At 42.3% G+C, this 22200-nt stretch overlaps 1 protein-coding gene across 1 annotated transcript in view; it reads left to right on the top strand.

Annotated features, from left to right (window-relative positions):
- Positions 1 to 22200, top strand: part of LOC126260514 (paired box protein Pax-1-like) — a 358843-nt gene that overhangs the window by 138315 nt on the left and 198328 nt on the right. Inside the window, exon 2 of the mRNA XM_049957847.1 lies at positions 10703 to 10792. Coding sequence (XP_049813804.1) covers positions 10703 to 10792 — 90 coding nt within the window. The remainder of the gene's footprint in view (positions 1 to 10702; positions 10793 to 22200) is intronic.

The raw sequence follows: 22200 nt of genomic DNA, 5'->3' as shown, positions 1-22200 counted from the left end.
ATCTAGTCCTACTTAGTCCCACGTGAGCTCCAGAGGCCCACCGCACGGCGTCCATGGAGACGAGGCGCACAGCTGAGCGTAAGTTAAGTCTTGGTGTTGACTTGGTACTTATGTACCGCATTTTTAAAATGCGACTACGCCTACTCAGGCTGTTTTAGTTTTATTTCTAGACCACGACCTCTTAGACAAATTATAGATTCAGGTATATCTTCTGAAGAAGGCTCAATTATTTGGGCTGAAACCTAGGTAAAGGTTGCTTTCATTACCGCAATCGAGGCTGATAGTTTCTTATATATTACATCACAGTTACTTCGAACGTGGATTACTCGCTGGATGTCATCTAAGTAACAGATCCATCAGCTCATTTCAACTCTTCTAAGGCTGCCAAGGTCGACGCTTGATGAAGTGGAAACACGAAGGAACAATCACAGCTAAACAACACCAGACAGATCTCATGTACTAACAGACGGCTATCGCCCGCATCTCGTGGTCGTGCGGTAGCGTTCTCGCTTCCCACGCCCGGGTTCCCGGGTTCGATTCCCGGCGGGATCAGGGATTTTCTCTGCCTCGTGATGGTTGGGTGTTGTGTGATGTCCTTAGGTTTGTTAGGTTTAAGTAGTTCTAAGTTCTAGGGGACTGATGACCATAGATGTTAAGTCCCATAGTGCTCAGAGCCATTTGAACCATTTGAACAGACGGCTATCGTTGAGGATTGCGGAGGGCGGTTGTCCAAAGTCGCATGAAATCAGAAGCAGGACTCACTCGTGAGTTCAAAAATGCTTCCACCAGTCCAGCTAGCACAACGATTGTGCGTTAGGTGCTGAAAATAATGGGATAAAATGACCGAGCAGTTCCTCATGAGCCACACATATCTGTAGTCAGTGCTTACTGACACTTGAGGTGAAGTAAAGAGTGACGTCACTGGGCAACGAGTACCTAGAAAAGAGTGATTTGGTGTGATGAATGATGGCTGTCCGATGGGAGGTTTTGGATTTGGCGAACGCCTGGAGAACGTTTCTTACCATAAAGAATAATGCCAGCAGTGACTGGTTGGTTGGTTGGTTGGTTCGTTGATTCGAGGGAGGGGACCAAACAGCGAGGTCATCGGTCCCCACCAGCAGTGAAGTGCAGACGAGATGATGTGGTATGGAGAGTAGCCCACTTTGGGATGAGTTAGAACGTCAACTTCGCTCCAGACCCCAGAGTCCGACATCATAACCCCATAACACCCCTCTAGCGGTTCTAGGCGCTCAGTCAGGAACCGCGCGACTGCTACGGTCGCAGGTTCGAATCCTGCCTCGGGCATGGATGTGTGTAATGTCCTTAGGTTAGTTAGGTTTAAGTAGTTCTAAGTTCTAGGGAACTTATGACCACAGATGTTGAGTCCCATAGTGCTCAGAGCCATTTTGAACCATAACACCCCCTCCCCTCCTTCCTCACCCCCCCCCCTTCCCCCAGGTTTCAGCAGCTCTTGAGAAATATTGGGCCGCCATTCCTCCACAGAGATTCAGACACCTCGTTGAATGTGTGCTGAGCAGAGTTCAAGCCGTCATAGAGGCGTAGGGTCCACTAAAAGGTCTCCGGATGCATCTGGTCAGAAAGTCTATAAAAATTCCCTTGGTCCATCTACCATCGATTCACCAGGACAAGTGTCCCACTCGCTTTAATTTCATTTCAATTATAGTCAATGTTACGTCTTGCATTCCAGTTTGTTCTCTGAACGTTTTCTATGTTTTCCTATATCTCCTTGCAAATCTCGACATGCACAACTCCATTGTTCGCTGAGGAACTCTTAGCTTTTGAGACGTTTTCACATTACTAATCTATGTCTCACTGTCATATATGACAGCTAAATATATGCAACAATTGAAAAGTTTCCCATTCCCATCTAAGTTCTGAAAATCGTATTTAGTTTAATAAAATCACTCTTCTGTTTTTTTCCTGTACGTCCTATAACTGTCTGCCTCTGAACTGTCCAGGTTTTTGTCTAACAGAGGTACAAACGAAAAAGACGAGTAGAGGACAATGTAAGAAGGAAATGCTCTTGGTAAACATAGGCCTGGAAACCAATTGTTTCCCGAATACGACGTGTGCGTCAGTGCAGTCATACCAGTGTTACACCACTGTTAACGTCTGAGGCTACTTTTTCCTGCAAATTATGGTGAAACGATGCGTATATGACACATGTATGATAGTGCACCTGCACGCTTTAACGTGACTCTTCGAGTGTACATAGCACGAAGTTTCTACAACTTTATCGGTCGTGGCTTGCCAATACTATGGCTTACCATGTCCCCGGACTTGAACCGGTCGGGTTTTTTTGTGAGGGGTTATTTAAAAGCCTTGGTGTATTTGAGCCCTGTTGATATGACGAAGAATTCCGGGAACTCATTGTACATGGTTGTCAGTGAGTTCGGAACATGCCTGGGGTTTTTGAATGTCTACGGGCGTCGGCGAGGAGACGTGTTGAAGCCTGTCTTCAGAACGCTGGCAGTGTGGAACGCTTGTTGTAATGTGTTTGTTCTCAAGCGCATATCTACAGTTTGGATCCTTGGAGACTTTGTTCTAAGGTGTTCATGTACTCAGTCGTAATATGTCGTGCTGGGGTGTACAATGGTTTCCCAACCATAGTTTATTAGGATTGTTTGCTTATTTCATTGTCCTCTACCCACCCATTTCGGTTCTACCCATAGTAGTCAAGCACGCTGTATGTATATTCGTCAACTGTTTCTACATTTTAATCTATTATTTGTATAATATTCTTCCTGATGCATTGATTGAACATTATTTAATCTCACTGTAAATGATTTGCAAGCCAACTTCCACTTGCTCTATTAACTTCTTCCATCCGCTGTTTTAGCCACTTTCAGCAAATAATATAGAGCAATCAGCAAGACGAAAGTGGCTCAATTATATTCCAATAGCACACATTCTCTCCCAGTACATTCATGAACGCTGAAATATTATTCTGTAAACAAAGAGCGATGAGAAATCACTATCGATACATATTAGAAAATGAAGGCAAACCAGAAGAAATTAAAAAAAAATCATTTCTGTTTGAAAAATAATGGATGCTAATATATAAACAAAAATCATTTGGAAAATCGAAGAAATAACAAAATATATTCATAATCTCATTAAAAAACCAAGGTTAATATAGATAAAAGAATATCAGCAAAATTATCAAAAATGGAAGGCTTTAGAAGAACAATGGTGAACGCTGCGCAGTTAAAGAAATAGAAAAATAAAAACAGAAAATATGAACGTAAATCTCAAAACTTTCAAGGAAATACTGGTTTTGTAAACTGGAATTAAGATTAGCCATCCATTTTAAAAACGTCCAAGGTAGAAAATATTCTCTAAGTCTAATTCCTAAAGTAAACTAACTCCTGGAATGATTATAATAATGAACATATCATTGTCCAATATTTTAAGTGAAAGTTTTATATTTTTAGACACCCTATATGAATAAATCTTTTTATTATTTTACAAATATTACACAGCGGATTAAGAAGAAGAGATTAATACAGTATTAGAAACTAAAAAAAAGCACCGCGCTCTTATGTATCCAATACAGTCCTTTACACTAAACAGTTGCGCTTAAAACACAACAATGTCAGTTGCGAAGATCAGACGTAAAATGGAGCGAAGAAAGAAAATGCTCTAGTTAGACAACTGGACTTAACTTTCGAGGTCACCCAACAAGCAAAGCCAACATTTTTATTTTAGCACCGCATGCCCCATTGTGCAATGACTCGTACACTAGTGAACAGTCAGATGATGGTAAGGAGGTCTCACGTTTACTGTCCTGACTGTTCCGCACTCATTAGTGGCATATCACAAATTGGGACTGGAGGACGTGGAATGAAACCGTCCGTGGCGCCAGTAAAGAAGACATTCTGACATTCACGTCAAGTGACTCAGAGAAACCAGAGATAATCTACATCAGAGTGACTGGATGGGCATTTGGACTCCACTTATTTTTTACGTCTGTAAACTCATATTCTGGACTTAACTTTCGAGGTCACCCAACATTCATCAATTGCCAAGTATAATAATTACTCTTATAAAAGATGGAACACTTGAAACATGCAGCAATAAACTGAGAGAAGAAAAAAGAAAAAGAGACTTCGCTTTAGAAGATGCTTACGGACATAGGGAGAACACAATATATAGAAAGTGTATTGTACCGGCTTTTGCTTTACCACTTGTTTGCTAAATGTGGACGCCCGACGTTCCTCACATTGTTCGCTTTTAGCGGTGCTGCCTTATTCATGATGAAATGAGAACTCTGTAGATACTCGTACTTAAAGTAGAGATTTCGTTAACAGCGACAAGAGAGAACCAAAAAATCTGATGCTCACATAAAGTTAACAAAGTCGAAGTGAGAATGGTCCTGGGAACTGGTGTCATTCACATTGTCTAATCGCATGTATTCCTAATTATTAGTGTTATTTTCTTTCTGTCATTGTATTCCTTCAGGTTATTTACTAAGACAGATCTACAAAAGACTGTGTGACTTGCTCCTCAGCAAAAAAACAGTATGCGTCAGCTGTTATTTGTCTGCTTTTGTCTTCACGATTCCTTTGGGAGCAATTTGTCCGATAGGAAAGAAAGTTTGTAGATTCCAGCCTGACAAACGGTTAATGAAACATTCCAGTTTGAGTGTCTGCAATATCGTAGCTTTCAGTAGTTTTGCAAGTTTCACCCGTCGGTCGGTCAAGCCTGTGACCACCCTGTTCCGTGCACCCCAGCGTGTACTAACACATTTGGGACCTAAACATTCGAGTAGTATCTTCAATTTTAAAAACCTATCAGTTTCGTAGATAGACTGTAGTTCCCCTACACCCTATTAGTAACTGAAGCCTGACGACTGGTTTGCCTAAGACCGATCTTGTTTGACCGTTTTATTTCGGACGCACTGCTACTCTCAGAAAATTGTTTTATTGATTCACATTATGAAGTAAATTGTGTCAAAGCGTACTCAAAGACCACTACATTTTTACAGTTCAGAAAGTGCATGATAATGTTTTCTTTGACGCTCAGAGCTAATTATCCATTTTTAAATTAGTATGACATCTTGTCGATATCTAGCAGAATTTGAACACTATCAGGTAGCGCTTGCTAATAATTAACCATGCCACACACAAAAAATTGAAAACGTATTTTCTCTTTATTTCCCGTTATTGTGGGCGTAAGTAGACAGGGTGTCCCAAACGGTAGCTTACAACGTCAGTCTCATATAACTCGACTTGTAATTGACTTGGAGGAAAAAGTAAATTTCGTGTGATGCACCAACTCACAATTTTTTTCTGCTGCTTTAATCAAGTTCTACAGGCGTTTCCCTTGTGGCATGACAGACAGTCGATATTCCTACTGGGTCCAGACCCGTCGTAACATGTCAGCTTGAGCCGTTATTCTTGCCTTCAGCACTATTTGGCTTGCCATCTGCTTTGATTTCCTCTAACAATTACAGTGTGTGTGGAAACAGATGAAGACCGTTTCGGAATACCCCGTGCACTGTCGTGCGAGCGGTTCGTAATTCTTTTAAAGCCGTTCGAACAGATTACTGTAGCGAACGCTGGAAAACCTATCGAATTCTCTCCGTATCTTTGGCCATTTTCCTTGGTGTGTCTACATGGTGCTTCAAATCCACACTCCCTGGCCATGGAGTTCCTGTTCCACTTTCTTACGGATGGCGGAGAGGGTGATGGTTTCCCATATCGCGTCCTCAAATTTCTCTAAACTTGAGTGTATGACTTCGTTTCAATAAACCAGACAACACACTCAGCCTTAACCTGTGCACAATCCATTCTTTTTATTCATTTGTGACGCTACTACCACGCTGCAACAAGAAAGAAAAAAAAAACAGTTTTTCTGTTATGTTGCTCTTGACACTTGAGAAGGCAAAACATTTATTCATTACCTTACACAAAAATGCTTTTTTGTTGGTGCATGAAACTAACTTCACCTTTTTTCTCATCTACGTTAAATAAAAGTTGCGTTATGTGCCATTTAAGTTTGTTAAGTACATTTTCGGACACCGTGTATATTAGATGCTATTGATTTACCATGTTATGAAACGATATAAACTGTGGGTGAGGTCGTAACAACTTAATCGCGCAAAAGAGTAAAGAAAAAACGTAATTATGAGTAAAAAAAAGAAGAAACTTCATATGAAGAGCAGTGTCTATCCTTTCGGACATGTCCGAAAGAACAAACACCACGCATTCACATAATCGATTCGCCTCGATGGGCAACGATTCCACCTTCTTCAGTGCACAAATATGTCCGACCTCTTGCAGGAATCTCAGTGTAGCGATCGTGGAGGATATGGACAGGGACTGTTGATAGGTGGCGCTGGATGGGAGTGGGAGTCGGCTACGAAGCGTGCCTAGATAATCCGCGCAGTTGCCCTAAACACTGTGTTACGGGTGGTGCAGTGGTTAACGCACCTGCCTCGTGAGCAGGAGGTCACGGGTTCGAATGGCGATCTGGCACACGTTTTCACTCCTCGCCGCTGATTCCGCTTAATGCCATGATGCAGCTGCAATCACTAATGCCTTTCCTTTCCTCTCTCCCCCTTCCACCTACAGTGAACACAAAAACCATCTTGCTTTCTCTATACCCTTCAGCAAATGGAGAAGTGCTACCCCAGACATGAAACAAAGAATTATGCAACCAATTTTCCTTATGAACCTTCGGTGCTATAATGCCCTTCAACTAGTTACAAAGACACTCGGTGGTTAAGGCTACCTCCAAATGTTTCAGGTGTTTGGCTATATTTACGCACCAATCACTTTTTTCTCGCTTTCTCGACAGTCGGCGCACCATAGATTTAGTTCCATGCGATCGTGTTAGCACCGTGACTGCCACACACTGGCTATTCTTCCACAGTTTCTCGGCCCGACTTTCCCTTAGCAACAAGTCTCGTACTTTAAACACCTCTCCTGCAGCCTAACCAGTAACCCACAGCTCGAACTCTCTTATCCCACTCTGCATCCACAAATAAAACAAATTATTTTTCGAATCCGCACCCCATTGCAGATGTCCACCTTTTCTACCACTTACTCTGTCATTTTGAGTCATGCGTCCCGGGAAGAACATTTCGACCTTTGGCGTCCAGACATTCAGGGTGCAGCTCGCGAAACCTGACGAAGACATCTAAGGTTATCATCCAATTATTGTGGACAACAATCTGTCAACCCGGCTGGTTACTATCTTAACCTGTTTTCGATAACTTGTAAAGCGAATGCGGAGAAATTAACAACGCCACTGAACCCCGTAATGGTGAAAGCAAGAATGTACTTACACGCAATCTTAGGTGATTGTTTATATGTTTTTAGATCTACCTTGATTCGATGGAAAATAAGGCGCTACTATGTTGCTTTGGGCAACATACAGCATACAGTGTGTTTTCAATTGTCCCCAGATGTGTTTCAATGTTGTTGCTCTGTAATCAGTGGGTCTTTTTTTTATTAATTGTACTAGATAACTTGCATGTAAGAACACACACACACACACATCGAGTTTGCTGTAATATTTTTCCTTTCACGAAAAAACGTAACTCCGTCTCGCAGTTGAGTGTTTACCTGCTTTCTTCTCTGGGTAGAACGTCATATGCAACTAATAATGCTTAAACATACTATATATGGAGTAATTAGAGATGCAAACAGTAATATAATTGAATGTGTTTATTTCAGCTCTTTGTTCACACTGTCCGTTGGTTCTAATCGAACTAGCCGGCCGGGGTGGCCGTGCGGTTCTGGGCGCTGCAGTCTGGAACCGAGCGACCGCTACGGTCGCAGGTTCGAATCCTGCCTCGGGCATGGATGTGTGTCATGTCCTTAGGTTAGTTAGGTTTAATTAGTTCTAAGTTCTAGGCGACTGATGACAAAAATGGCTCTGAGCACTATGGGACTCAACTGCTGAGGTCATAAGTCCCCTCGAACTTAGAACTACTTAAACCTAACTAACCTAAGGACAACACACACATCCATGCCCGCCCCAGGATTCGAACCTGCGACCGTAGCGGTCGCGCGGTTCCAGACTGTAGCGCCAGAACCGCTCGGCCACTAGCGGCCGGCGCGACTGATGACCTCAGAAGTTAAGTCGCATAGTGCTCACAAGGGAACCTCCCCATCGCACCCCCCTCAGATTTAGTTATAAGTTGGCACAGTGGATAGGCCTTGAAAAACTGAACACAGATCAATCGAGAAAACAGGAAGAAGTTGTGTGGAACCGTGAAAAAAATTAGTAAAATATACAAACTAAGTAGTCCATCAAGGAGAATTTGATCCAAGGAGCGCTGTGGTCCCGTGGTTAGCGTAAGTAGCTACAGAACCAGAAGTACTTGGTTCAAGTCTTCCCTCGCCTGAAAAATTTTACTTTCTTTATTTTCGCAGGTTATGATCTGTCCGTTCGTTCATTGACGTCCCTGTTCACTGCAATAAGTTTAGTGTCTGTGTTTTGCGACCGCACCGCAAAACCGTGCGATTAGTAGACGAAAGGACGTGCCTCTCCAATGAGAACCGAAAACATTTGATCGCAAGGTCATAGGTCAACCGATTCCTCCACGGGAAAACACATCTGATATATTCTATACAACACTGGTGACGGCATGTGCGTCACATGATAGGAATATGTTGTCGACCCACCTAACTTGCACACTTGGCGAATGGGTAAAGAGATTCTTCTACCTTGCCCGATTTAGGTTTTCTAGTGGATGTGATAATCACTCCCAAAAAAGTGATGAAAACATAAGAGATTGTCACATAAACTGAAAATATAAAATTAAACTTTTCACTCGAGGGAAGACTTGTACCTAGGAGCTCTCGTTCCATAGCTGCTCTCGCTAACCACGGGACCACGGCGCTCCTAGACCGCCAGTGTCCTTGATGTTGCCTATCTTCGCATGGACTACTCAGTTTGTATATTTTACTAATTTTTTTCATAGTTCCACACAACTTCTTCCTGTTTTCTCGATTGATCTGTGTTCAGTTTTTCAATGCCTATCCACTGTGCCAACTTATAACTAAATCTGAGAGGGGTGCGATGGGGAGGTTCCCTTGTCAAAGTCATTTGAACCATTTCTAATCGAACTACTACAAAAATGCTATTCACTTTTTTCCGACATGTATTCGCGTCTTAGTTTTTGTGATAATTCTCCCTATGGAAAGAACATTTCTTTCACCTTGGAGTCCACAATGAAACTTTTGAGAATAATTTAAGTATCCGACGCCATCAAATTTATAGCGAAAATTTTTCAGTCGGCATCGCTCAACGTCAGATCATAAACTACAGGCCACGGCTCAGTCAAGTGAGTGACAACGAGGTTTCCAATGTGGTGGGACTAAACCGCACTCTGTTTTTTATGGCCTAAGGATAACCAATGTCGGCCGAAACCACTATCTGCGTTATAATTAGATGTCATTATTCTACGTTCTTCCGATGGCTTTGAAATGGCATTGTTTGAATTCACGATTGTGAAATTTACGAAGCAGGAAAAATATTTCAATTTATTTTTCTTACTGTTTGTGCTAGTTCTGCCATGGTGACAACTTTTAAACTACATTCTGAAATTGGATTTGTGTTAAATTTATTCAACGCGCATATATTCCGAATATTTCTGAACCTCCCACCCCACTGCTCACCCTTCCCAAACCCTTGCACACGCACACACAAACACACACAAACACACACACACACACACACACACACACACACACACACACACAGAGGATGTCTGAAAGTCTTTGCACCAAACGTGTAGGATTCATAGATTTCGTTATGGGGATCAACTTTGGTTACAGACAAAATGTTCGCTGACGCTTCCTGGCAATTATAGATGTCTGCTTGTATTGGTTATGCCTCTGAGACACTGCAGAGCATAGGCACTCTGCTCTGCTTGAAGGGAGATAAGAGCCGGCCGGAGTGGCCGAGCGGTTCTAAGCGCTTCAGTCTGGAACCGCGCGACCGCTACGGTCGCAGGTCCGAATCCTGCCTCGGGTATGGATGTGTGTGATGTCCTTAGGTTAGTTAGGTTTAAGTAGTTCTAATTCCTAGGGGACTGATGACCTCAGATGTTAAGTCCCATAGTGCTCAGAGCCATTTGAACCATTTGAATTTTTGAAGGGAGATAAGCCATGCAAAATTAAAGTTTCTGGTTCACTTCTAAAATACCTTTCACCTCTTTGAGACACTCATTCTTAGATTATTGTTGTTGAAAATTAATCTATCACTTTACTGGAATAGGTGTAGGCACCACACATGGTTAGTAGATTCTGCTAGCTCGGTTAAATCTCGTCACCCAGGGTCGGCGAATACTAAACGACTGCTAACGTCGCCGGAAAGCGCCAAGGCACACTTTGTCTCTGACAAAAGTTGTTCCCCATAAAGTGATCTATCAGCCCTAGGGGTTTGGCGGAAAACTTGGAACACCCTGCATATATCACAATAAATGAAACAAGAAACTCTCTTACCTGAAACACGTATGGTTCGCAAAGAAAAAAAAAACCTTATATTGTGTTCAAGGCGTTGTCATGGAAGTCTCTTATTTTACTGTTTAAATTTCTGGTGGGGTAAAAATGATGGCATCTTGAAGCTGAAATTGACGGTTGGTGTGTTTATGGGACTTGTGCGTTGCGGTGGAGCCGTAATGCATGTAATTTTAGGCGAATGACGAGCACTGACTTCTTTGCAGGGGCGCAACGGCAAATGAAGGACGAGTGGCCGTCCCGAGTGGAGTCGGCGGTTCCCATGGCGCCGCTCGCTCTCAGCCACGACCACTTTGGTGAGTGACGTCACACGACGGACTTTGCAGCTGGCACTGGCGCTGTGCTAGCATACAGTCTCAAGCTCGTCGGGGCATTACTGTGTGCAGTTCAAGAATCTTACCCGGTGGTCCGCAGCTGCCTCTTACTTTCAAAGTTCACTATCGTATCTCAGCACAGATAGTACGGAAAGATGAATCGTGCTGCCACTAAAATAGTTTGGCTTCGAAATAAGATAGCTCGCATGAAGAAACTAAGTGTGAATTTGAACTGAATACCGTTTAAGGAAGTAACTAATATTAATAGATATCATTCAGTAAATTTTAATATCATTTTACGCCCTTCGGATAATGTCTATGATAATTATTCTTTCGAATTTACACCACTCTCTGTCTTCTATTGGGACTCCAAGCTTCGGTGAAACATCGATGAACACATTGTAATGTCTTCTTAAAGTGAAATACTTGTGACAAACGCTTGGTTTTTTATATTGTCAGTTCCAGAGTTTTTTTCACTATGAAGCTCTTATTTCGTTTCAGCATTGCATTTCGAATTTAAAATCAAATTTTTCCCGGTGGTATAATGTTTCTATTACAAATAACTGTGCCCACAGTAAACAGATCTTGCACACTGTCCATAAGCTATAAATTTGCTGGTGCGATGTGTTTTACGTTCGGCTCGTTAATGACTTAATCCCATCTCTCGATATACCATTCTGTGCAACGGAGCACATATGGATCACACTGTAGCTTCTCAACTGACACTTCATCAGCTACCAATTAAGCTATCTGTAATAAAAAGACAAAAACAAAGCAAAACAAAAAAAGAAGCTTGCAATGTCTGGACCGCATCTTCCTCGAGCTGCCTGTAAGAATGGATAAAAAACTAAGACGGGTGGAACAACGATGTCAGTGTCACGAAAAATGCGTCAGCGATGAGTTGGGTCTACATCACGGCGACAGGAATGCGGCATGTAGTCTACTTTCTAGTCAGAGGCACTTAGGTAAGCTGGAACGAGTGTTTCAGTCGCTCTTTCACCGTTACTCCACAATTGTGTCAGGAGATTTGTAGTTCAGTTCACTTGGCCTGTGAAATTATAATAGATTATGGGCAGACGTGAACTGGTGAGACATAAATACAATGTTTTTTTATATAATACAAATTTCTATAAATCAGCTTTAGGTGTAATAGGGAATCAGTTTCACATGTTAATCCTTCATGACCCTTACAAAAGTCGGATTATTATGACCACTTGCAAGTACAAAGAGTAACCTTCGTCCTCAGCACACATGGCAGCTAAACGAAATGGGCGCGACCCAATAAAATTCTGAACGGTCTTCACAGATAGTTGCAGCCATGTCATTCGAAGTGTTTCCCTACAGGCGTTGACGAGTACGTGGCAGAGAATTCGCTTAGAGAAGGCGATGACTGAGTTGGTCCATCAAATAGTCATTCCGAGCAGTTTGGGGCCAGAAATGAACTTTGAGGTCCTTAACGAGGTCATTTATCCATTTTACAATAGTTTCGTCAATCTGACAAGGCGTTTAAAGATTTCATGACATACAGGCGAGTGATAATGGATTAATTTATAACTAAATCCATCAAGAGTGCATTCCTATATTCTACATGAATAACGCTTCTTCAGAATGGTAATGATACATTCTTAGATCATAAAGCTGTCCCCATAGCATTCTGATAATTGCAGCGAACTGTTTACTCTCCGTCATTGTCCGTCCGAAGTCCATCGATCTTATGAAGCCGAAAGCGTGACTCGCCGGAGGAGGTTATCTGTAGTTAATCAGCAACTTCTAGTTACAATTATGTGGAGCAAAACCCTTTCCGCCGCCACATCGTCGTTAGCTTGGGTGAACCACAATTCGCCCCCTTCAGAACGGGGGTCGTTAAACTGTTGTCGTAAGCACAATTCTAGTTGCGCCTTACTTTATTTGGCCGGCGAGCTCTTCCACGGTGTTACTTTGCTAAACCTTCATATGCCTTCCTATCTGATTTTCTAATAGGAAATCAATGGAGCAAGGAATATTATTCACAAAGGCTACGTTAGTTCACTCGCGATACACTTTTAAAACAGACGTATTTGAACAGTTCTCACACATCGCCCTTTCAGAGATACTGACTCAATAACAGAGATAAAAAGTCGTTGTAGAACTATGCGAATACATTTAGTTCACCGATTTTATAGGAAAGCCTTGCCACGGCGTGTTTCAAAACACATTATTCTTTCTGTTACTGATCGCTTTTATTGTTCATCTGAGAATGTTCATTGAAAAGCAACATGTCTATGAAAAAAAATCAAAGTTTGTAACAAAACTTCCATACTTACACTGATTATTGAGAGCTACGTACTTGATGCGAGGGAGTTTTTATCGTCATTATGCCTAATTCGCTCTTTTCTCATTCGTTGCTTCGAACCTCTTGTGAACCATGTTCGTGGTAGTCTCATTTCCTGTCGTGGAAATGGCGTAGACGTTAGAAAATGGACTGTTGCTAATATACATCACGTTATGTTCGTGGCAGACAAAACACAGCTCCATGTGTCGCCTTATTTTTCGTGGAAGAAAGAGATTCAAGAGGTATGTGTCTATGGTGGCGTGTTTTCAGCGGCGACAAAAATTTTCACTTTGCATTCATGTAAAGCGAATTCGGCTTGCTTTACATTACCTTTAGCCGACAAAGGATCAGACGGCTCAACGTCCGAATGGATGTGTACATCATTGCGGTTACTAGTGCAACTACGATGTCTGATCCACTCATCGAGTCGGCTCGAGAACGTTTTATCACAGAAAAGGTCACTCATAAGATGAATAGTTCCTCACTACAATCCGGGGACTGAATAAGAGTTACTGTAAAAATGACGATCAACAGTCTTGATACAGAGGTGGGAAATAGCAAGGTAAGCACTGTGACACCGTGGGGGCTGCAGTAACAGAAGAACTCGTTAATAGTATTCATGTGTCTATCGAACAAGTAAATGTTAATATACGAACTGAACAAATAAAGCCATTAACTAAAGCAAGTGGCTAATTCTCGCACTCCGAGAAAACGTGACACAGATCTCTAGCGCATACTGTTGCAGATTATTGTTTGACTATCGTATCGAAAAACGTGGCAGAGAATTCACTTGCTGCTGAGAGTCCCCATCAAGAATTTTTCGGTGTCGGGATAAATGAAGCAGCTTATTTCTTATTTCAGATTATATCGCAATGTGAATGCATTTTGTAGAACGTGCGACGGTTCGTCTAGGTAAAAGAAAGTAGTAAGTTTTGCACCATGAAGCAGGAATCTGATATTTATCAAATTACGTGAAGATGGGGTGTTAGATGAATAAGCTTTCATTACATTCGGAACTGATATCCATCGTCAACGTCAGTTGAGCTATGGCCCGCACGGATACGAATACACCCTTGCACTCATTGTGGCATTGAAGCAAACAGCCTAGACTATCATTTGAGGGATTTCTGCAATGCCTGAAACAAATGTTGCTCAATTAATGAAGATTGTTGGCTGGTTGCTAATACGAAAGAAAACGTCTTTCCATTCCGCTCTAGACATTTTCTATTGTTGAAGAATCTGGGGAATAGGCAGACCAGTCAACGATGAATACATATGTCAAGGCGTTTGTAGTATGAACTACAGTGGAAACTCTTGCATCAGTTTCCTGAAATATGTCATATGGCACCCCAGTCATGATAGGTATGACAACGTTTCACCATTCTTGCCACAGACTGGTGAGCATTTAGCCTCCTTTCATTATCTCTGATGTCATACCCAATAGCTCCCTACACCATGATTTCAGGAGCTGGGAAAGTACAGGTATCGAGTATCACTGCTTCCTCGTACCTTTTACCAGCTCATCTACGGGCACGCTGGTGACGATCTAACCTCCACAAACAGAAGGGAGACCCTTCGGTAAGCAACACAAAAAGTCAGTCACTGTCTCGCATGACACTGGCTCTATGCTCTGCAAGTCTCTGTTGCGTACGAAGTATTTGAGAAAAGTAATGAGACTGTTTACACTGCGAGTGGTCTGGCAACGCTGTGCTGTTCTACTTGTGTAGACCGGTGCGTTTATCCCTTCCAGATGCTCAGGTCGAGTATCAGTTCGTACAGCCGCCTCGTGATTTTTGAGAGCACCACCAGTGTAGTAGGGTTTTTGTTGTACAATGGAATTTAGAGCAACGTTATGCCATCAAGTTTCGTGTTAAACTAGGGGAATCCACGAGTGTGACCTTTGAAAAGTTGCTACAAGGCTATGGGGAACATTCCTTATCAAGAGCACAAGTTTTTCGTTAGCACAAATCAGATTTGGAAGGTCGAGAACACGGTGAAGATGAACCTCGTTCAGAGAGACCGTCAACATCAAACACCGACGAAAACGTTGAACATGTGGGTGCTCTTGTGAGATCAGACCGATATTTAACATCAAATTCTGACCGGAGTTTTTCATATGCGAAAGGTTTGTGCCAAAATGATGTCGGAAGACTTCACAGCTAAGCAAATGGATAATCGAAGAAACGTGTGCGTCAGTCTTCTTGAGAGGACTGCCAGTGACCACAACTGGTTCAGTCGTGTGATTACAGGTGATGAATATCCGGTTTTTCCGTATGATCTTGAGAGAAAGTGGCAGAGTGAGGAGTGGAGTGGCACACTGAGACGTCTCCTCGACCGAAACAAGTTCGAATGAGCAAATCAAAGACCAAAGCAGAGCTGATTTACTTTTTTGACAATAGGGGTATCGTACATAAAGAATTTGTTCCTCCAAAACAAAATATCAACTAAGTGTTTTAAAAAGATGTCCTTGAAAAGCTCATCTCACTGGGCAATTTCCATCACGGATTTTTTTACCCCAAAAGACATTCCTGTTGTTCCACAGCCTCATATTCACTTGATCTGAGTCCTTGTGACTTTTTTCTTTTCCCGAAAATTTTGGGACTCTGGAGAACATTCAAAAGAATGTGACCGGTACGTTAAAGGCTATATCCACTTAAAAGTTCATAACGTTAGACACTACCCATAGCGACCATGTACTCACGTTATTATTCACTTGTAAGGATGACTTTTGTCTGTACTGAAAATAATCTCATGTAAGGATCAAATCTAAAGCGGCATATGCCACAAATACAGGGCGTTACAAAAAGGTACGGCCAAACTTTCAGGAAACATTCCTCACACACAAATAAAGAAAAGATGTTATGTGGACATGTGTCCGGAAACGCTTAATTTCCATGTTAGAATTAATTTTAGTTTCTTCCACCTACGCTCAATGGAGCACGTTATCATGATTTCATACGGGATACTCTCCCTGTGCTGCTAGAAGATGTGCCTTTACAAGTGCGACACAACATGTGGTTCATGCACGATGGAGCTCCTGCACATTTCAGTCGAAGTGTTTGTAGCTTCTCAACAACAGATTCGGTGACCAATGGATTGGTAGAGGCGCACCAATTCCATGGCCTCCACGCTCTCCTGACCTCAACCCTCTTGACTTTCGTTTATGGGGGCATTTGAAAGCTCTTGTGTTGTGGATTGGCAGGAGAGCCAACCCACGAATTTTAGAGGAAGCCGCAAGGCACTCGTTTTAGCTCACGCAGGCTGGCGTGAGGTCTGGAACAGGACAAGGAATTTAGACTAGAAAAAAAAAGGATGTAGCTGGTGGAATACTTAACTTTAATCCATGAATGTTGAACGTAGCTCTTGTCTGTACATTATTTACAATATCAATAGTAACTGAACATGGCGCCTCGCTAGGTCTTAGCAAATGACGTAGCTGAAGGCTATGCTAACTATCGTCTCGGCAAATGAGAGCGTATTTTGTCAGTGAATCATCGCTAGCAAAGTCGGCTGTACAACTAGAGCGAGTGCTAGGAAGTCTCTCTAGACCTGCCGTGTGGCGGCGCTCGGTCTGCAACCTCTGATAGTGGCGACACGCGGGTCCGACGTATACTAACGGACCGCGGCCGATTTAAAGGCTACCACCTAGCAAGTGTGGTGTCTGGCGGTGACACCACATCTTGTCTACGCAATCCAGGTACCAAATGTAGAGACTCTTCGTGCTCGTATTGTGGACGGCTGTGATACAATACGCCATTCTCCAGGGCTGCATCAGCGCATCAGGGATTCCATGCGACGGAGGGTGGATGCATGTATACTCGCTAACTGAGGATATTTTGAACATTTCCTGTAACAGTGTTTGAAGTCACGCTGGTACGCTCTGTTGCTGTGTGTTTCCATTCCATGATTAATGTGATTTGAAGAGAAGTAATAAAATGAGCTCTAACATGGAAAGTAAGCGTTTCCGGACACGTGTCCACATAACATTTTTCTTTCTTTGTGTGTGAGGAATGTTTCCTGAAAGTTCGGCCGTACCTTTTTGTATCACCCTGTATAGAAATAACGACGTATCGGTTTGGTAGTGTTCGTTCTAGGTGATCACGGTGTAACACCTTAGATTCCGGTCACTGTATGAGGTGCCGCACAGCTGTGCACGTGCTGGTTGAAAGGCTATTGGGCGGAAAAGGAACAGAGGAGCCGCAAGACAGGCGTAATGGGCCGTGCGTTGGCGTGCGTGCGGCTGCGCGAGCCAGCGAGGGCGCGCAGAGCGGCCGGCGGTGCGTGCAGAACGCGAGAAGGCCGCGTGCGTAACGCGATACGCGAGCCTCGCACGACACGCCCGGACCACCAGCGGCGGCGCGCGCACAGCCCGCGCTCCTTTGTACTCCTCCGCCTGCAGCGCGTTAACCCCGCCACTAACGTGACCACTGACTATTCACAGTTACAGTTATACATTCTCTTCCGCCAGTCACGATTATTTACAACTGCAACTAGCGATTTCTACAATTTTAAAGACGGGGAAATTCGTTAATGTTCATTCGTTAACCCCGCCACTAACGTGACCACTGACTATTCACAGTTACAGTTATACATTCTCTTCCGCCAGTCATGATTATTTTAATCTGCCACTGGCGATTTCTACAATTTTAAAGACGGGGAAATTCGTTAATGTTCATTCGTTAACCCTGCCACTAACGTGGCCACTGACTATTCACAGTTACAGTTATTCATTTTTTTCCGCCAGTCATGATTATTTTAAACTGCCACCAGCGATTTCGACAATTATAAAGACGGGGAAACTCGTTAATGTTCATTCGTTAACACTGCCACTAACGTGACCACTGACTATTCACAGTTACAGTTATTCATTCTTTTCCGCCAGTCATGATTATTTTAATCTGCCACTGGCGATTTCGACAATTATAAAGACGGGAAAATTCGTTAATGTTCATTCGTTAACACTGCCACTAACGTGGCCACTGACTATTCACAGTTACAGTTATTCATTCTTTTCCGCCAGTCATGATTATTTTAAACTGCCACCAGCGATTTCGACAATTATAAAGACGGGGAAACTCGTTAATGTTCATTCGTTAACACTGCCACTAACGTGACAACTGACTATTCACAGTTACAGTTATTCATTCTTTTCCGCCAGTCATGATTATTTTAAACTGCCACCAGTGATTTCGACAATTATAAAGACGGGGAAACTCGTTAATGTTCATTCGTTAACACTGCCACTAACGTGACAACTGACTATTCACAGTTACAGTTATTCATTCTTTTCCGCCAGTCATGATTATTTTAAACTGCCACCAGCGATTTCGACAATTATAAAGACGGGGAAACTCGTTAATGTTCATTCGTTAACACTGCCACTAACGTGACAACTGACTATTCACAGTTACAGTTATTCATTCTTTTCCGCCAGTCATGATTATTTTAAACTGCCACCAGTGATTTCGACAATTATAAAGACGGGGGCCGGCCGGTGTGGCCGTGCGGTTAAAGGCGCTTCAGTCTGGAACCGCGTGACCGCTACGGTCGCAGGTTCGAATCCTGCTTCGGGCATGGATGTGTGTGATGTCCTTAGGTTAGTTAGGTTTAAGTAGATCTAAGTTCTAGGGGACTGATGACCACAGAAGTTAAGTCCCATAGTGCTCAGAGCCATAAAGACGGGGAAAATCGTTAATGTTCATTCGTTAACCCTGCCACTAACGTGACCACTGACTATTCACAGTTACAGTTATTCATTCTTTTCCGCCAGTCATGATTATTTTAATCTGCCACTGGCGATTTCGACAATTATAAAGACGGGAAAATTCGTTAATGTTCATTCGTTAACCCTGCCACTAACGTGGCCACTGACTATTCACAGTTACAGTTATTCATTTTTTTCCGCCAGTCATGATTATTTTAATCTGCCACTGGCGATTTCGACAATTATAAAGACGGGAAAATTCGTTAATGTTCATTCGTTAACACTGCCACTAACGTGGCCACTGACTATTCACAGGTACAGTTATTCATTCTTTTCCGCCAGTCATGATTATTTTAAACTGCCACCAGCGATTTCGACAATTATAAAGACGGGGAAACTCGTTAATGTTCATTCGTTAACACTGCCACTAACGTGACAACTGACTATTCACAGTTACAGTTATTCATTCTTTTCCGCCAGTCATGATTATTTTAAACTGCCACCAGCGATTTCGACAATTATAAAGACGGGGAAACTCGTTAATGTTCATTCGTTAACACTGCCACTAACGTGACAACTGACTATTCACAGTTACAGTTATTCATTCTTTTCCGCCAGTCATGATTATTTTAAACTGCCACCAGTGATTTCGACAATTATAAAGACGGGGGCCGGCCGGTGTGGCCGTGCGGTTAAAGGCGCTTCAGTCTGGAACCGCGTGACCGCTACGGTCGCAGGTTCGAATCCTGCTTCGGGCATGGATGTGTGTGATGTCCTTAGGTTAGTTAGGTTTAAGTAGATCTAAGTTCTAGGGGACTGATGACCACAGAAGTTAAGTCCCATAGTGCTCAGAGCCATAAAGACGGGGAAAATCGTTAATGTTCATTCGTTAACCCTGCCACTAACGTGACCACTGACTATTCACAGTTACAGTTATTCATTCTTTTCCGCCAGTCATGATTATTTTAATCTGCCACTGGCGATTTCGACAATTATAAAGACGGGAAAATTCGTTAATGTTCATTCGTTAACCCTGCCACTAACGTGGCCACTGACTATTCACAGTTACAGTTATTCATTTTTTTCCGCCAGTCATGATTATTTTAATCTGCCACTGGCGATTTCGACAATTATAAAGACGGGAAAATTCGTTAATGTTCATTCGTTAACACTGCCACTAACGTGGCCACTGACTATTCACAGGTACAGTTATTCATTCTTTTCCGCCAGTCATGATTATTTTAAACTGCCACCAGCGATTTCGACAATTATAAAGACGGGGAAACTCGTTAATGTTCATTCGTTAACACTGCCACTAACGTGACAACTGACTATTCACAGTTACAGTTATTCATTCTTTTCCGCCAGTCATGATTATTTTAAACTGCCACTAGCGATTTCTACAATTATAAAAACGGGAAAATTCGTTAATGTTCATTCGTTAACCCTGCCACTATCGTGACAACTGACTATTCACAGTTACAGTTATTCATTCTTTTCCGCCAGTCATGATTATTTTAATCCGCCACCAGCGATTTCGACAATTATAAAGACGGGAAAATTCGTTAATGTTCATTCGTTAACCCTGCCACTAACGTGACCACTGACTATTCACAGTTACAGTTATTCATTTTTTTCCGCCAGTCATGATTATTTTAATCTGCCACTGGCGATTTCGACAATTATAAAGACGGGAAAATTCGTTAATGTTCATTCGTTAACCCTGCCACTAACGTGACCACTGACTATTCACAGTTACAGTTATTCATTTTTTTCCGCCAGTCATGATTATTTTAATCTGCCACTGGCGATTTCGACAATTATAAAAACGGGAAAATTCGTTAATGTTCATTCGTTAACCCTGCCACTATCGTGACAACTGACTATTCACAGTTACAGTTATTCATTCTTTTCCGCCAGTCATGATTATTTTAATCCGCCACCAGCGATTTCGACAATTATAAAGACGGGAAAATTCGTTAATGTTCATTCGTTAACCCTGCCACTATCGTGACAACTGACTATTCACAGTTACAGTTATTCATTTTTTTCCGCCAGTCATGATTATTTTAATCTGCCACTGGCGATTTCGACAATTATAAAGACGGGAAAATTCGTTAATGTTCATTCGTTAACACTGCCACTAACGTGGCCACTGACTATTCACAGTTACAGTTATTCATTCTTTTCCGCCAGTCATGATTATTTTAAACTGCCACCAGCGATTTCGACAATTATAAAGACGGGAAAATTCGTTAATGTTCATTCGTTAACACTGCCACTAACGTGACAACTGACTATTCACAGTTACAGTTATTCATTCTTTTCCGCCAGTCATGATTATTTTAAACTGCCACCAGTGATTTCGACAATTATAAAGACGGGGGCCGGCCGGTGTGGCCGTGCGGTTAAAGGCGCTTCAGTCTGGAACCGCGTGACCGCTACGGTCGCAGGTTCGAATCCTGCTTCGGGCATGGATGTGTGTGATGTCCTTAGGTTAGTTAGGTTTAAGTAGATCTAAGTTCTAGGGGACTGATGACCACAGAAGTTAAGTCCCATAGTGCTCAGAGCCATAAAGACGGGGAAAATCGTTAATGTTCATTCGTTAACCCTGCCACTAACGTGACCACTGACTATTCACAGTTACAGTTATTCATTCTTTTCCGCCAGTCATGATTATTTTAATCTGCCACTGGCGATTTCGACAATTATAAAGACGGGAAAATTCGTTAATGTTCATTCGTTAACCCTGCCACTAACGTGGCCACTGACTATTCACAGTTACAGTTATTCATTCTTTTCCGCCAGTCATGATTATTTTAAACTGCCACCAGCGATTTCGACAATTATAAAGACGGGGAAACTCGTTAATGTTCATTCGTTAACACTGCCACTAACGTGACAACTGACTATTCACAGTTACAGTTATTCATTCTTTTCCGCCAGTCATGATTATTTTAAACTGCCACTAGCGATTTCTACAATTATAAAAACGGGAAAATTCGTTAATGTTCATTCGTTAACCCTGCCACTATCGTGACAACTGACTATTCACAGTTACAGTTATTCATTCTTTTCCGCCAGTCATGATTATTTTAATCCGCCACCAGCGATTTCGACAATTATAAAGACGGGAAAATTCGTTAATGTTCATTCGTTAACCCTGCCACTAACGTGGCCACTGACTATTCACAGTTACAGTTATTCATTTTTTTCCGCCAGTCATGATTATTTTAAACTGCCACCAGCGATTTCGACAATTATAAAGACGGGGAAACTCGTTAATGTTCATTCGTTAACACTGCCACTAACGTGACCACTGACTATTCACAGTTACAGTTATTCATTTTTTTCCGCCAGTCATGATTATTTTAA

Source organism: Schistocerca nitens, chromosome 5, assembly GCF_023898315.1.
Source record: "Schistocerca nitens isolate TAMUIC-IGC-003100 chromosome 5, iqSchNite1.1, whole genome shotgun sequence".
NCBI lineage: Eukaryota > Metazoa > Arthropoda > Insecta > Orthoptera > Acrididae > Schistocerca > Schistocerca nitens.
Note: the sequence above shows the minus strand (reverse complement) of the source record. Positions and strands in the feature narration are given on the sequence as shown.